The 13,611-nt window shown below is 37.3% G+C and overlaps 1 protein-coding gene across 3 annotated transcripts in view; it reads left to right on the top strand.

The window, feature by feature from the left end:
• The first annotated feature begins 5,939 nt into the window (after positions 1–5,939).
• LOC100538883 (oxidation resistance protein 1) overlaps positions 5,940–13,611 on the top strand; it is a 49,195-nt gene continuing 41,523 nt past the window's right edge. Inside the window, exons 1-2 of one of the 3 annotated variants that reach the window (XM_019614207.2) lie at positions 5,942–6,077; positions 12,036–12,143. In XM_019614207.2, coding sequence (XP_019469752.1) covers positions 5,958–6,077; positions 12,036–12,143 — 228 coding nt within the window. In that variant the 5' untranslated portion in view covers positions 5,942–5,957. Of the gene's footprint in view, positions 6,078–12,035; positions 12,144–13,611 lie in introns of all 3 variants that reach the window. The other 2 variants (XM_010709217.3, XM_010709218.3) reach the window with 2 other exon arrangements.

Below are 13,611 nucleotides of genomic sequence, written 5' to 3' on the forward strand. Positions count from 1 at the left end.
TTCTGCTTGCTATCCAAACTGCACATGTGCAATTGCATTGATTTGATGTGCAATGTACAAATATCTTAAAGTGAAGGACAGTTAACTTGTTCATTTCCAAGCATTTCTGACTTCCTTTTCCATCTTAGTAGAGTATTCATCTTTTGACTTGCATGTTTCGTTATCACATAGATTTGATTTGCAAGAAGATTCTACAGTGGGTGGAGCATGCAGCTGTATAGTCTCTGTTAAATTATATATGTGGACTTTGGGGAAAACAGAGAAGGAAGCTTACTAACACATCTTGTGGCATAATCTGAAAACTTGAAGCATTTCTGTTTACCCTGACTGAAATGTTCTTTCAGAAGAAAGTCAATGTGGCATAAGTTACAGAAGGGTTGTGTGTGGAGCTGGCTGTAGGTCTTCTGACAGTTTGGAGAAGTGCCCTGCTAATACAGGATGCGTTAAATCTGATTCTGCTGAGTGTGGTTTGTTGGTTGTTTTGTTTTGTGTTTTTTTTTTTTAAATCCTCAAGTCTTGTGGTTAATTATTTTTGCCTAAGTGCTGTACTCTCAACTGGATAGCAGAAGGAGGACACTGTTACCACGGGGATCACCAGATGAATTGGTGTTGAGTTTGTGTTGTAAGAAAGAGCTGTTATGAAATACTTGAAGTGCTGATGCAGCGTTAACAGGGTCTTACATGCAGTTAGTTTGGGACTCTCCATTAAGGAAAAATGAAAAAAGAATCATGAGAGCAGTGATAAAAATCAAGGGTTTTGAGAACATGACTGGCTAGGAAAGACTGAATCACAATGTGAGAAGCAGCTGCTTAGCATAAGCAAAAGTACTGAAGAGGGCATTGTTTATGGCGCTGCCTTGGTCTGGGCTGCTGAAACTTCGTGTAGCAACTCACAGCATCTTGTAGCCTACTTTTGGGTCTCTTTCCCTTTCCCCCCCCAGCTCCCTAAGACATTGAGAGATAACTGAAAGTAGCAGACATTTTCTAACTGTGGAAGCAAAGGCTCTGCTGTTTAAAATTCAGGGCAAGGCGGGGAAACATGTCTCCAAGCCTTATAGATTATAAAGATTTCTTAAACTTCTTTTCATAAAGATCCAAAAAGATTTTAAAGATCGAATTGCTACTGAGTGGAATGAATCTAATAAAGTATACTATCAATTCTTCTGTTATATCAATTAGAAAATTGTTTCACATGGTGCTAGAGAACAACATATTAGAGCATCTTCCGAAGCAACATTACTTTTCTTACTTCCTTATGTGATTCACTTCTTAATCTTTACCCCATATGTTCTGTGTCTGTTTTTGGTGTTTTTTTAAGATCCTGCAAAAGATTGCCCTTGACAGGCATTTAACAAGTCTGCTGCCTCTGCCTCTCTTTTTAAATTCATGCAAATCTAATGTATAATGTAAGTTCTTGTTTGCAGTAATAATAAAAAGTCTTAATTGCATCTTCTTGATCCTAATAAGCTTAGCTACTTATATATTTCAAATAATTTCAATTAATTGATAACTAGTTCAGCTTGCTTTATTTTCAAGGATGCCTGTTTAGCTTATTAATTTTTTTCACCTAGAAAGTGGTCTTAAAGTTTTGTTAACTATTCAGTTAACAATTCAGTTGATTATTTTAAGATCTAAGTTCCCATATCTAAAGCTCTTTGTTCCTCAAACATAATGTTTCTAAAATATTTTTTCCTACTTTGCATAAATGAATGCATAGGAACAAGAGTCCTGCTCCCTAGAACTGTTGATGATTGTGTTCACAGTTCTCTTGCTCTGCTCATCTCATTTTCTGTTTCTGTATGCTTGTATTCTGCATTCACACTGTATGAAGGTCTGGTGTCATTTTGCACACTCTCCTCTATATCTTCCTAGTGCTAGTCTTGCAAGTCCTACACAGTTCAAATACTTTCTTATTTGTGGATGTGACACCTACTCTTCTGCTTCAGGACTTCAAGGTGTGGTAGAGAGACAGTCCTACTGAAGAGCATTTTAGAATTAAAGCATCAACTCAAATGTTACAAAATGTCTCATTTTCATAGAATCACAAACTTGTAGGAGTTGGAAAGGGACCTCCAAAGATAGAGTCCAACCTCCTGCTACAGCAGTTCCCTGCAGCAGATCTCACAGGTAGGCATCAGGCAGACTTTGAGTATTTTCAGAGAAGGAAACCTCTCATCCTCTGAGCAGCCTGTTCCAGTGCTCAGTCGCTCTGACAGTGATGTTCTTCCTTGTGTTAGTATGGTACTTCCTGTGTTACAGTTCCTGCCCTTTGCCCCGTACTCGCTTTTTATTCATCACCAAAAAGAATCCACCCCCATCGACTTGACTCCTGCTCTTTAGATGCTTATAAACAGTCATGAGAAAACAGTTACGAGTTTTGTTTGTATGAGGCACTATTGCTACAGATCTGATAACATTTAACAAGTGCGCTTCCTGAACACACTGACTCCTGAGGTCCTGCACGACACAGTGTGATTAATGGTATCAGTTCTTTCACTTGAGCTCTGAGAACATCAGCCTCTTGTAGCCCAGCAGGCTCACTGTTGGCTGGTTGCGTGCAGCTTATGAAGATGAGCTCGTGTGGAACAGTATTTTCACCAGAGAAGTAAATTAAAAGATAAGACTGATTCACATTGGTGCTGGGGTCTTCTCAGACCCCTGCATCCTGCTCTGACAGTTGTTTCAGCTTTCCCTTGCCTCCTAGAGCACTAGGAATATAAGGATGGCTGAAAGATGATTTGAATTTCCTCTGAAAAATAAATAGCCTGCTCATTCAGCATGAGTGTTTTGGATGCTTTACATTATGCCATCAGGGATATAGAATGCGTGTCTCTGCTACTCTGGCTCATTTCTGTAATTGAAATACCACCTAGTTTAGTTTATGACACTTCTGGTGGCATGTACAGATTCTCAGTGAACAGATAGATAGCTTAAGCATTTGGTACTGATGGAGATTTGGAGTCCAAATAGCAGTGTCCTGTGCTTTGCCAGCCAGGTAGTTGGCACAAGCATAGGTTAGTGCTACTTGCATCTATCTCTTCTAGCCTTAGGAATGTTAGATCGAAGTCGGAAGTGAAGCATCCTGTATCCAAATGGGGAGCAGGAAATAATGCTATCACAGAGGGAAAGAATTAAAGTGGGCACTGAAGTAAGGGTCAGAATTATTGCCTTAGGCATGGAAGGGAATGTACATTTAAAAAGGAAATTAAATACATATGCTTCTGGGTACCTTGTGCTGTGAGATCTCCTGGGATCTGCTTTCCTTACGTGTGCTTGCAGCAGGCTCTTTCCCTGCCCTGGTTGCTCTTATTTTTCTTAAGTTACCTGAGTGCATTGGAGTTTGCGATGCACAGTAAGTCCATCTGCTTTGAAAAGCAAGTATGGATTAGGGAGGAAAAAAGACACATACATGCAAATGAAGTATGTGTGTATGTGTATATATGTATATATCTTTATAGCATTTTTATATACAGGATTTATGTATTTCTAGCTAATGGTGGCAGGTGAAGATGTTTCTTCTAATAGAGACCTACTCAATGTATAGATTTTTAAGGTATATATGGAGTCCTGAATGAATTCATTTTTGTCTCACTGCATCTTTTGAGTTTTGTGTAAGAGTATTTCAACTGAACTGCTGTGGACAGAAAATGAGGCTGCTGGTGAAGCTGAAATAAGATTGGAAAACTTGGAACAGCTACAGGTCTAGTGGCCGTTGGCAGTTTTCCACACAAGGGTGTGCCTGTTGTGCAATGTCAGGTAGGAGCTGTGGCAAGAAAATACTTGATCTGGAAGAAGAGAACGTTTCTTTTAGATATTTGCTTTTTTTTTTCTTTTTAAGATACAAATAGTAATTTAGGGAAGACGTACCTTTTAATATATTGAACGAAGATGCCAGGATGCCTAGCTACAGATTTTCAGACTCAGAATTCCTAGAGGGTGTTTGAAAGTAGGTTTAACATCTTCATTATTGATCATAGCTATTAAAAGTTACAATTAGTCTGTATATCAAAAGTTTATCTTGCGAGTATGGGAGCATTCCTGCTCACTTAGTTTTTAATGTGAGGGCTGCTCTGAAATTAATGCCTTTTACTTTATTATGTTGATCCACAATGTTGGGGTCAGTGTTGGTGATAAGACAGTAGAGGTTGAATCTTCCTAGGCCCTATAACAGTTGGAAGACAGTGGAGCACATTGCCTGTCTTGCCTGGACTGTCCTACAATACCTACCACGTAGTCTAGATTCAGAGCCTTCTGACTGCTATCGGTTTGGGCTGATGAAAGATGGACTGCATGGGAAAAATTATCCTAAGAAATGACACTGTCACAGCAGCTGTGAAACAGTGTGTCACCTCAGTTGGTGCAGATTTGAGTGTAGCATGCTGATTTTTTTGTTCATGGCTGGCGATAATGCATAGCTAGTGGTGGTGACTGTGTTGAAACATACTGGTTTGTAGCTGAGAATTTGCTCTGTCGGTGCTATTGTGCTGTTTGTATCTGATAAGTTTCCAAGGAAATAAATAGGAGGCATTGCTTTAGAAGTGACCTGTGTACATATAAAATGTGGAATTAGTTTAATGACAACTCCCTTGTAAAGTACTTAACATTGTTTGCTGGAAGTTGCTTTTACTATGGTCCTTTACAGCTTTAGTACTGTTATGGAAGTAAAAAAAACTTGAAGTTTTAGATTGCCTTTTATTTTTTGTCACTGCAGAACTTCCTAAGCAATTTGTGCTGCATTTCTTTTTCTCTTGTATCTTGATAGCTTCAACTACTTATGTATAAATTTGGGGGAGCTGGGATAAGACGTGTAATTCCTACAAGCATTCTTCAATCTTTTTCCAGTGGTGGTGTCAGGATACCAATTAAAAACAGTGATGTGTAGGAATCGCTGCGAATTTGCAGCAAGCTTAGGTATTATCTCAGCTTAAGTAAATACAAAGCATGCTTTCTGCCTTCAATCTCTGTGTGGTAAGGTATTGCAGAAGAATATGTTTTGTAAGGTTTGTTTCTTGTTTTCAAGGTGTTTTGAAATGTTGAACTGAATATGTTCAGGTATAGCAATAGAAATTTGAATGTTTTGAAACAATACTGTAATTAATGTCAGAGCAGCATGGAAACATGACATCTCATTCATTAAATATTTTGGGATCCTATGTAGTAGATATGCTACTGTTGAAAATGGAAGCCTTGTAGCAGAGGTGCAACTTAATGGAATCATCTCAAAGAAAACAAAGAAAAAAACAACACTTGCCTGTAGATGGATATATTAAAAATAAACTTTTCTAAAGATATAGTATTAAATAATTCCTGTTGAATCATGTAAATATACTTTTCTGTTGTCTTAATCATGATGATATCAAGCTGACTAGTCAAAAACTAGAAACTTGAAGTACACGTTGTTGATTGGTTCATGAAATGGAGGTCATCAAGATAAGAAGCAGCAATAAAAGGAATATTCTTGTGTTATTTATTTAGTATCTTACTGTTTATTCATGCTACAAACAAGATAATTCTGAACTTAAATATGAATGCACTTCATTTCACAGAAAAGCTTTAAATACTCTGTCCTTACCAAACAGCCTGCAGTTCAAAAAGCTGATTAGTTCAAACACACCAGAACTCCAGACCACCTGCCCACTAGACAAAAGCAGACTGGCTGTAATAGAAAACCGATTAAACACAGTACTTCCAGAAGTCTGATGGGGTAGATTGCCTCTTTAGTATTTCTTCTTTAATAGCTTCCTGGATGCTAGCAAGTACTTAGGCTGGTAATTGATTCCTAGTTATCGGTGGTTTATATTGGTCAAATGCTTACAGCATTGCAAGGGAATGAAGTCGTTATCCTAGCAGCTGGCTCTCTGTTACACAGAATCACTGGGAGCAAGCTGTGTAACCAGTGAATTAGATGTCTGCCCACGGGGCTGTAGTCAGCAGCCTGTGACAGTGCTGAGAGGAAAATGAATTTAACACGCGCATTGCCTCAATTTCTTTCAGACACTGGCCAGAAGAAGACGACAGACAAGAAAGATGGGCGACGAATGTCTTTTCAAAAGCCTAAAGGGACGATTGAATATTCTGTAAGTTGCTGCTTGATTATTAAAATGTCATTGCAAACCAAGTGCAGATTTAGAGTCTTTACAAAATATAGGCAAAGTGGTGACGTGCATTGCCTTTAATCTTAAAATCGGTATACCTGATGACTTATTTCTTTTTTTAATTAAATGAGCAATTAGGTAGCTAGCAGTACTTGAGTAATGCTTTTTTAAATCTCTTCTTTATAAGTTTCCTGCTTTTTTCAGAAGAAAAAAATAAACTGCCAACACCAGACTAATCAACATGTTAAATGGTTCAGCTTTACGTAATCAGTTAGAAACAGTAAATAATATTAGTTAAAAATCACATGCATGTTGCCTGCTTTCAGTGCTGCTAATAAACTGTGGGAATCAGGAGGGGAAAAACAGAATGAAGGTTGTTGTTTTTTTTTTTTCCAGGGTAGGGAAAGGTTGGCTATGTTTTGGTCCTGACCTTACAGCTGCCTTCTAATAATTCTCATAGATCCATACCTTTTGCAGTACAGATCTCATCCTCCAGCAGTATCTGAAAATGGAGCCTTTCTCTGCCTGTTCTGTTCTTGAAATGACCCTCAAACTGTACTGCAGTCAGCTTTTCACATTTGTGGTTACTAAGGGAAACTGAAGTGAGAGTTATCTGTCTTGTGTTATACACTGGAAATAAACCTATAAATAATGTTTGTAGAGTTAACATTAAAATGGGAGAAGCCTATCATGGTTATTTTGAATGCTTTTGGACTGGTCAGGGTAAAATAAAAATGAGAATTTATGAATAGCTTTATTTGATTTCTTGCCTTTCTTATAAGAATAAGAGATAAGGAAGAATTAACTCTTTGTACTGCAGTAAAGTGAAATTATGTGGTTTAGTGACTATGAAGTCTGTGACAGTAATTTGGAGAGAGTCAGAATGTGTATTAAAGCAAGATGCATTCCATTAGCTTGATTCTAGCCTTTAGTATGGGCTAGAATTGAAGTTGAAATTCAAAACAAATTTCTGCTTTTTGAATTCTAGCTACTGAAGAAAAGTAAATGTGACCTTTTGTTGGTTTTGTTCAACTCTGGGGAATAAAGGCTGTGCTTTTCTTCTGAAATAGTGAATAAGCTTCTGAAACATAGTGTATGTGATCTGAGTCATGGTCTGCTATCAATTAAACAAAACACATAAGTGTATAGTAGAGTCTTAAAACAGTCTTAAGCCAGAGTTCTTCCCACTGAATTGTCACTCTTTTAAGTTCCTCTTTTTCTAGTTTTTTTGGTGCTAAATCCAGCTTCTAGATATTCTTTACTAGTTTGTTTGTGTTAGTTCAAAGCAAGTTAGTCTGGATGCTGAGAACAGAACTATAGTGGCTCATGAGTGTAGCTACTCAAGGTAAAATTAGGAGTAATTCTCATTCTTATCTCAGGGAGTTCAGGTAGCAAGTGCTTTTATGGTGATCATCAAACAGGTGAAAGTTTGCTAGAGAAACTCAGATGACTATTTGGAATTGTAATGACTGGCTGAACACACACATTTTTGAAAGAAGAGAACTGATATGTGCCTTTCTAGAGTGATTGTAGATTGGACTCCTATAAACTGCATACTTTTTTTGATGCTTCATTTCAAAGCCAGGGCTGTGTTCTTGTCTGACTTCCTGAGCTGCTGCTGTCATCGTTTTTGGGGGTTTTTTTGAGCTGTTTAGAAAGTGTGTATCACAGTAACAATGTGTTACTTTATTTATCGTATTGTCTAGCTCTGCAAAATTGGTTTTAGTGGTGTACTTGCGATATTTGAAGACTTTGTCTTTCTTGAAACTAGATGTTACAGAAACTATGCCTTTTAAAAATTAGTAGTCAAGGTCATAATCTGATATTCGCTGTTGTTGTGCTGAAGCATTTGGCAATGGTGCTTTCTTCTCTGCTTTGTTCTTACCCTTCTTCCTAGTCTCCCCATCTCTAATTTTGTTGTTTCTTTCTAGTTATGTTTTAACTATCGTTTCAGTTTTCTTTCTAGTTTCTGGAAAATTAGCTTTGAAATACTGTAGAAAGAAAAAACATCTTTTTTTTTTTGTTGAATACTCTGATACATATATATGAAGTGTATAATTTTTAATGAAAAAATGAGTGAACCCCTCTAGTAAAGATGCAGTGGCAGATAAATTCATTAAAATATCAGTAGAAAAAATGATTTCTTAATAGAATGGCTTCGGTTGGAATGGACCTTAAAGATAATCTGGTAGTTCCAACACCCCTGCTGTCAGCAGACTTGCCACCCACTGGATCAATTGGCTGGGGCCCCATCCAACCTGGTCCACATCCAGGGATGGGTCATCCACAGTTTGTCTAGGAGTGAAGTGCCTCATTAGTCTCCGAGTTTAAAAAACAAACAAAACCAAAAAAACCTTCTGTCAGACTGTAAAATAGTTGGTTTCTCTCCTCTTTTATAAGATGGAAGGCCATAATAATGTCTCCCTGGAGCCTTCTCTTTTCCAGGCTGAAAAAGCCCAGCTCCCCTAAGCCTTCGTAGGAGAAGTGCTCCAGCCCTCTGATCATCTTTGCTTTCCTCCTCTTGGATCTGCTCCAACAGTTGCACATCTTTCTTGTGCTAGGGGCACCAGGCATGATTGCAGTACTCCAGGGAGAGCCTCATGAGGTCAGAGCAGATGGTGACAGTCACCTCCTTCTCCCTGCTGGCTACCTCTATTTTGACATAGCTCGGGATACTGTTGGACTTCTACAAGCGTGCAATGTTGACTCATGTCTAACTTTTAATCCACCAGGGCCTCAAAGTGCTTTTTAGCAGAGTTGCTCTCAATGTGTTCTACTCCCAGTCTGTAGAAATATTTTGGATTGCCCCAACCCAAGTGCATTGTGTTGTACTTGGTCTTGTCGAATCTGATTAGATTAATGTGGGCTATCATTGCAAGCTTGCCCAAATCCCTTTGGATGACATCCTTTAAACAAAGTTCTAAAATAAATTTGCCAATTGTTAATCTGGCAGAAAAGAAAGAATGTATTTGTGTACTGGTTTGTGGCAAATGTGGATACAAGTAATGGTCTGAACATGGAAAAAAAAAGGTGCTAATGAGAGTTAGCTATGCTTAAATGGGACAAGGGGATTTGAAGAGTGTTTGGTCTGGATAGTGATAGAAGGGTAAAACAGGCTATTTGGATCTTAAGTATCTATTGCTATACTTAGTAATATGTGTAAGATCTGCTTTTCTAGCTTAGAATTTCATGCTTATTTTTATACATATGTAAATGACTACAGAAGGTAGAAGAAGCTAAGGATAGGGACTTGTTTATATTGTTACACAACACAGTTGACTAGAAGGTCTTGCTCCTCACTGTAGGAAAGCTACTCTACTATCCTTTGTGATTTGGCTGTTCAATTTTGTTGTAGTGTATGGAATAAGTTGTAAATATCTGGTCTTGTTGGTGTTTGTTTTGTTTTGTTTTTTGCTATCTGCTTTGGTACTAACTAAAAGGAGGATATGAGAATGCTGTAACTTATGCATATCTATGTGATCATGAAGTACTGTGTAATGCAGAAGCCATTTGTACCTGAAATACCAGAAGAGGTTTTTGCTTCTTTGTGTACCTTAATGGCAGCTTCCAGTACAAAGAACTACTATAATATAGGAATAACTCTAAAAAAGCAACTTGCCATTTCTTTAGCAGTAGCTATGTTTTAATGAATTCAGGCTGACAAATGCATCTTGACAAAAAGGTAATAAACTCAGTATGGAAGGAAATTATTGAACTCCTGCTTTCAAATCTTAGTATGATTTTAGGGTACTATAATATATAAAAATATTGCTTATAATAAATAATAATACAAATAGTAATGTATTGGTATTTGGTATCCCAAACTACCTTCTGTTTTCAAAGTATAATGGTCTTTGAAGTACATGGCGCTTGTGGCACTTGTTACAGGGCAACTTTATTCTGTATTTGAAGAACTTTGTCTGCTCCTTTATCAGTTATGCTTTCTTGAAATTCCTGTAATGTTAAGATGTGTTCAGAAGCGTAGAACTATAGAATATTCTGAGTAGGAAGGGACCCATTAGGATGTGATGTGACTTTTAAAAAGATAATAAAGTATTCATAAGTTCTTTTAGATCAGTGTTGAGTTTAGTTATAAGTTTTGGAACAGTCAAGTGGGCATGTGTTTTGAGGAACAATTATTTAATGTTCTATATTCTACTTGTGCTTGGCAGCAGATATGAGGTGTATTTACCAGCTATTCTCACAATGTCAATAAAATGTATTAGTGTTAAATATTTAATCACTCAATATTAACTACGTTATGTGTACTTACATTCTGGCATAATCTTTGCTGCTTCTGTGAAGAATGAATGTGTCTTGTTACATTCTGCTGCTAACAGTAAGCATTAAGTTATGCTCTGTAGAATGTTAGTTCATCTGAAACTATCCAAAATAGACTATGACTGGGAGCATGCTAGCCCAGGACATACCTCTATGCTTATTTACACTTATATATGTATATGAGTATGGTTACAGAAGTAGAACATTTTAGTCTTTGGGTTCTAAGCGCTGCATTTATCTGTGTGGGCCTACTGTCAGACCGAAAGCTATCACGTGTACTTTATGACCCTTCCTTCCTTCACCCCACCCCATTCCCTTTTTGTTCTGCCTCTGCTAATTCATTCAAGCAGAAGGGAAGTATTTTTACCTTGTAAGTTTTTCAGGAGTTGACAGGGCCTGCAAGACATGAGACTCCTGTGTCTTTAAGGAAGAGCATGAAGAGCAGGGGATGCATATCATAATGGGTATGCAGTCAACTAGTGATATCCACTTGCTGTCTTGAAAGCAGGTGTGTAGAACGCAGAAGGAAGAAAATGTGGTGTCTTTTTCCCCTTTTTGTTCCTTATCCCTTGAAAATTATGTTTTTAAAATAAGTATCTGTCAAGTAAACTTAAACTTCAGTGAATAAAAGGAAAACTAAACCTGTGAAAAATTAATTTATTCAGTATAATTGGTAAGTATTAGAAGAGGTATATATCATGCAAGTGTAAGCTGAGGGACAGATGAGAAGACATTTAAGACTGGAGGTAGTGGGATTTTTTTTTTTATCGCTGTGATCTGTATTTAGACTCAAAAATATACTTGTGCTTATAGTGCTTCATATTTTCTTAGCTGATAGAATGTTCTTCCTTTTTTTCCTCAGTACAGTGTTTATGAAGCCATGAACTATTGTGATAAGCTTCTAGTTGCATCCTTGTTTATCATATGATTATCATTCTCCTTAAATACTTCCTATGTACTACTTAATTTGTCGATGGGATTTAAAAATAAACTGCTCTCTTTGCTTTCTTCTATTGATTAATATTGGGTACGTTTGGGAAATGGAGAGGGGCAGCAGAGATGAGATTAAGATGTTGAAAAAAAAAAAAAAAAATACTACTTCACTCAGAAATCACTGACTCTAATATGCTTGTATTCAGTCTTTTAATACTAGCTGGTCTGTTTTGCTGATCTTGCTGATGTCACTGATTTTTACTGGAAAATCAGATTAACAGAAGCTTATTTCAGTAGGCAGCTTGTGTATTAGCACTTATGGGGGCTGTCTCAATTTTTAGGTAGTTGAAGAATGGGATAAGAGAAGATAGGGAGGATGTGAGTGTCTGATTTCACAGAACATAATGTATGTATCCAGGGGTCCCCAGCATTGAATTTATACAGCAAGAGTTTTGGTGCTATATCCAAGCTGCAGCCCAGTGTGTGACTGACACACTTGGTTTCCTGGAATCTGAATGGGAAGGCAGGTGTTATTATACAGGCTTAAATTAGACTAATAACCAAGAGGTAGTTAACATTTTGGGGCAGTCCAAGATAGGTAGACTAAAAGTTTATGATAAAATCTCAGAAAATCCACATACGATTAAAAGTTATAAGCTAGTATTTGAACTAACTGCTTACAGATTTGATTTTGTTTTTTCTTTTCTTTCCCTCAATTTGATACAGGTGGAATCGAGAGATACTCTAAACAGTATTGCCTTGAAATTTGATACAACACCCAATGAACTGGTTCAATTAAATAAGCTTTTCGCCAGAGCAGTCGTTCCTGGACAGGTACTATTATACTACGTATGTTACTTACTCAGCAAAGACTTTTTTCCCCCATATTTCTCATCTCCTATGAGAGCAAGTGTTAAATCCCTATCGTCTTTGTAAAAAGACTTTTTCAGTTTTATTCTAATCTGTGAGTTCCCCATGCCTTTTAAATAACTTAAAAAAAAAAGCAATTAATGAAACTATCTCTAAAATCAAGCAACTTTGGTTTTTAAATTACATGTACTTAATGACATAATGACACTTGAGCATAAGCTGAATTGCTGCTTTGTGAATATAGCAGGCTATCTAAAATGGCTTGCTCTGAAAATAAATTCATACTACAGCTTACAAACACTGTTTCTAACTGCATGCTACTGCTTGCAATTCTGCTTCAGTAAATCAAATGTTTCCATTCCAACCTTAAAGCTTGCTGTCATTTTAGCAGGACTGTGTGAACTACTGTTACTTCTTTTAGATCAGTATTGCTTACACCCTTCTATTTTTTATTTTTTTTTTTTTCCCTCTTCTACCAGCCTTTTTCATATCCTTTAAAACTAGGCCTGGAAAGAAGTGATAGGGTAGCTGGTGAGGCCATTTGGTATTAGCCTTTTATTTGAAATAATCTTATGAGGATGGGCTGAGAGAGTTAGGGCTCTTCAGCCTGGGAAAGAAAAGGCTCAAGGGGCACCTTACAGCAGCCTTCCAGTACCTGAAGGGAGCCTACAGGAAAGCTGGGGAGGAACTTCTTATAAGAGCAGGTAGCAGCAGGATGAGGGGAAATGGCTTTAAACTGGAAGAGGGTAGACTTCTTCTTAATATCTAGTCTAAATTATTTTCTGTGAGAGAGTGATGAGGTACTGGAACAGGTTGTCCAGTGAGGCTGTGAATGGTCCCTCTCTGGAAGCATTCAAGACCAGGCTGGATGGGGCTTTGAGCAACCTGGTCTAGAGGGAGGTGTCCCTGCCTATAGCAGGGGGGTTGGAATTGGATGATCTTCAAGATCCCTTCCAACCCAAACTATTCTAAAACTCTATGTTTATTTCTGATTGCTGCAAAACCTAGTCTAAGTTAGAATGCTTACCATGACCCAAGCAGTCTGTTTAACGGGTGAATAATATTAGAGACTTTTTCCTTTTCTTCTACATTTGGTCTAACGGCATGTCTGTAAACACTTCATTAACCTGCCTCTTGGTTATTCAAATAATCAGCAAGGGAAATAATCCAGTGGATCGTTTTGATGTACTCTGAGTGTTTCTGACAAGCTATATCATTCTTCTAATTCTTTCTATTTGAACCTTTACTCAATTATATCTATCATATTGATAGCATTGATATCATTGATCTATCATATCTTAAAGTAAAATTTAATAGTATTCAAAGTTAAAATCAAGTATTTCGTTGTATTGTTTATTCCCTCTACTCATAATTCCTGCTAAAATGAACTGGAGCAAAAATAACTTCATATAGATTATTTTGAGAAAGCATG

Source organism: Meleagris gallopavo, chromosome 3 (genome assembly GCF_000146605.3).
Source record: "Meleagris gallopavo isolate NT-WF06-2002-E0010 breed Aviagen turkey brand Nicholas breeding stock chromosome 3, Turkey_5.1, whole genome shotgun sequence".
Classification (NCBI taxonomy): domain Eukaryota; kingdom Metazoa; phylum Chordata; class Aves; order Galliformes; family Phasianidae; genus Meleagris; species Meleagris gallopavo.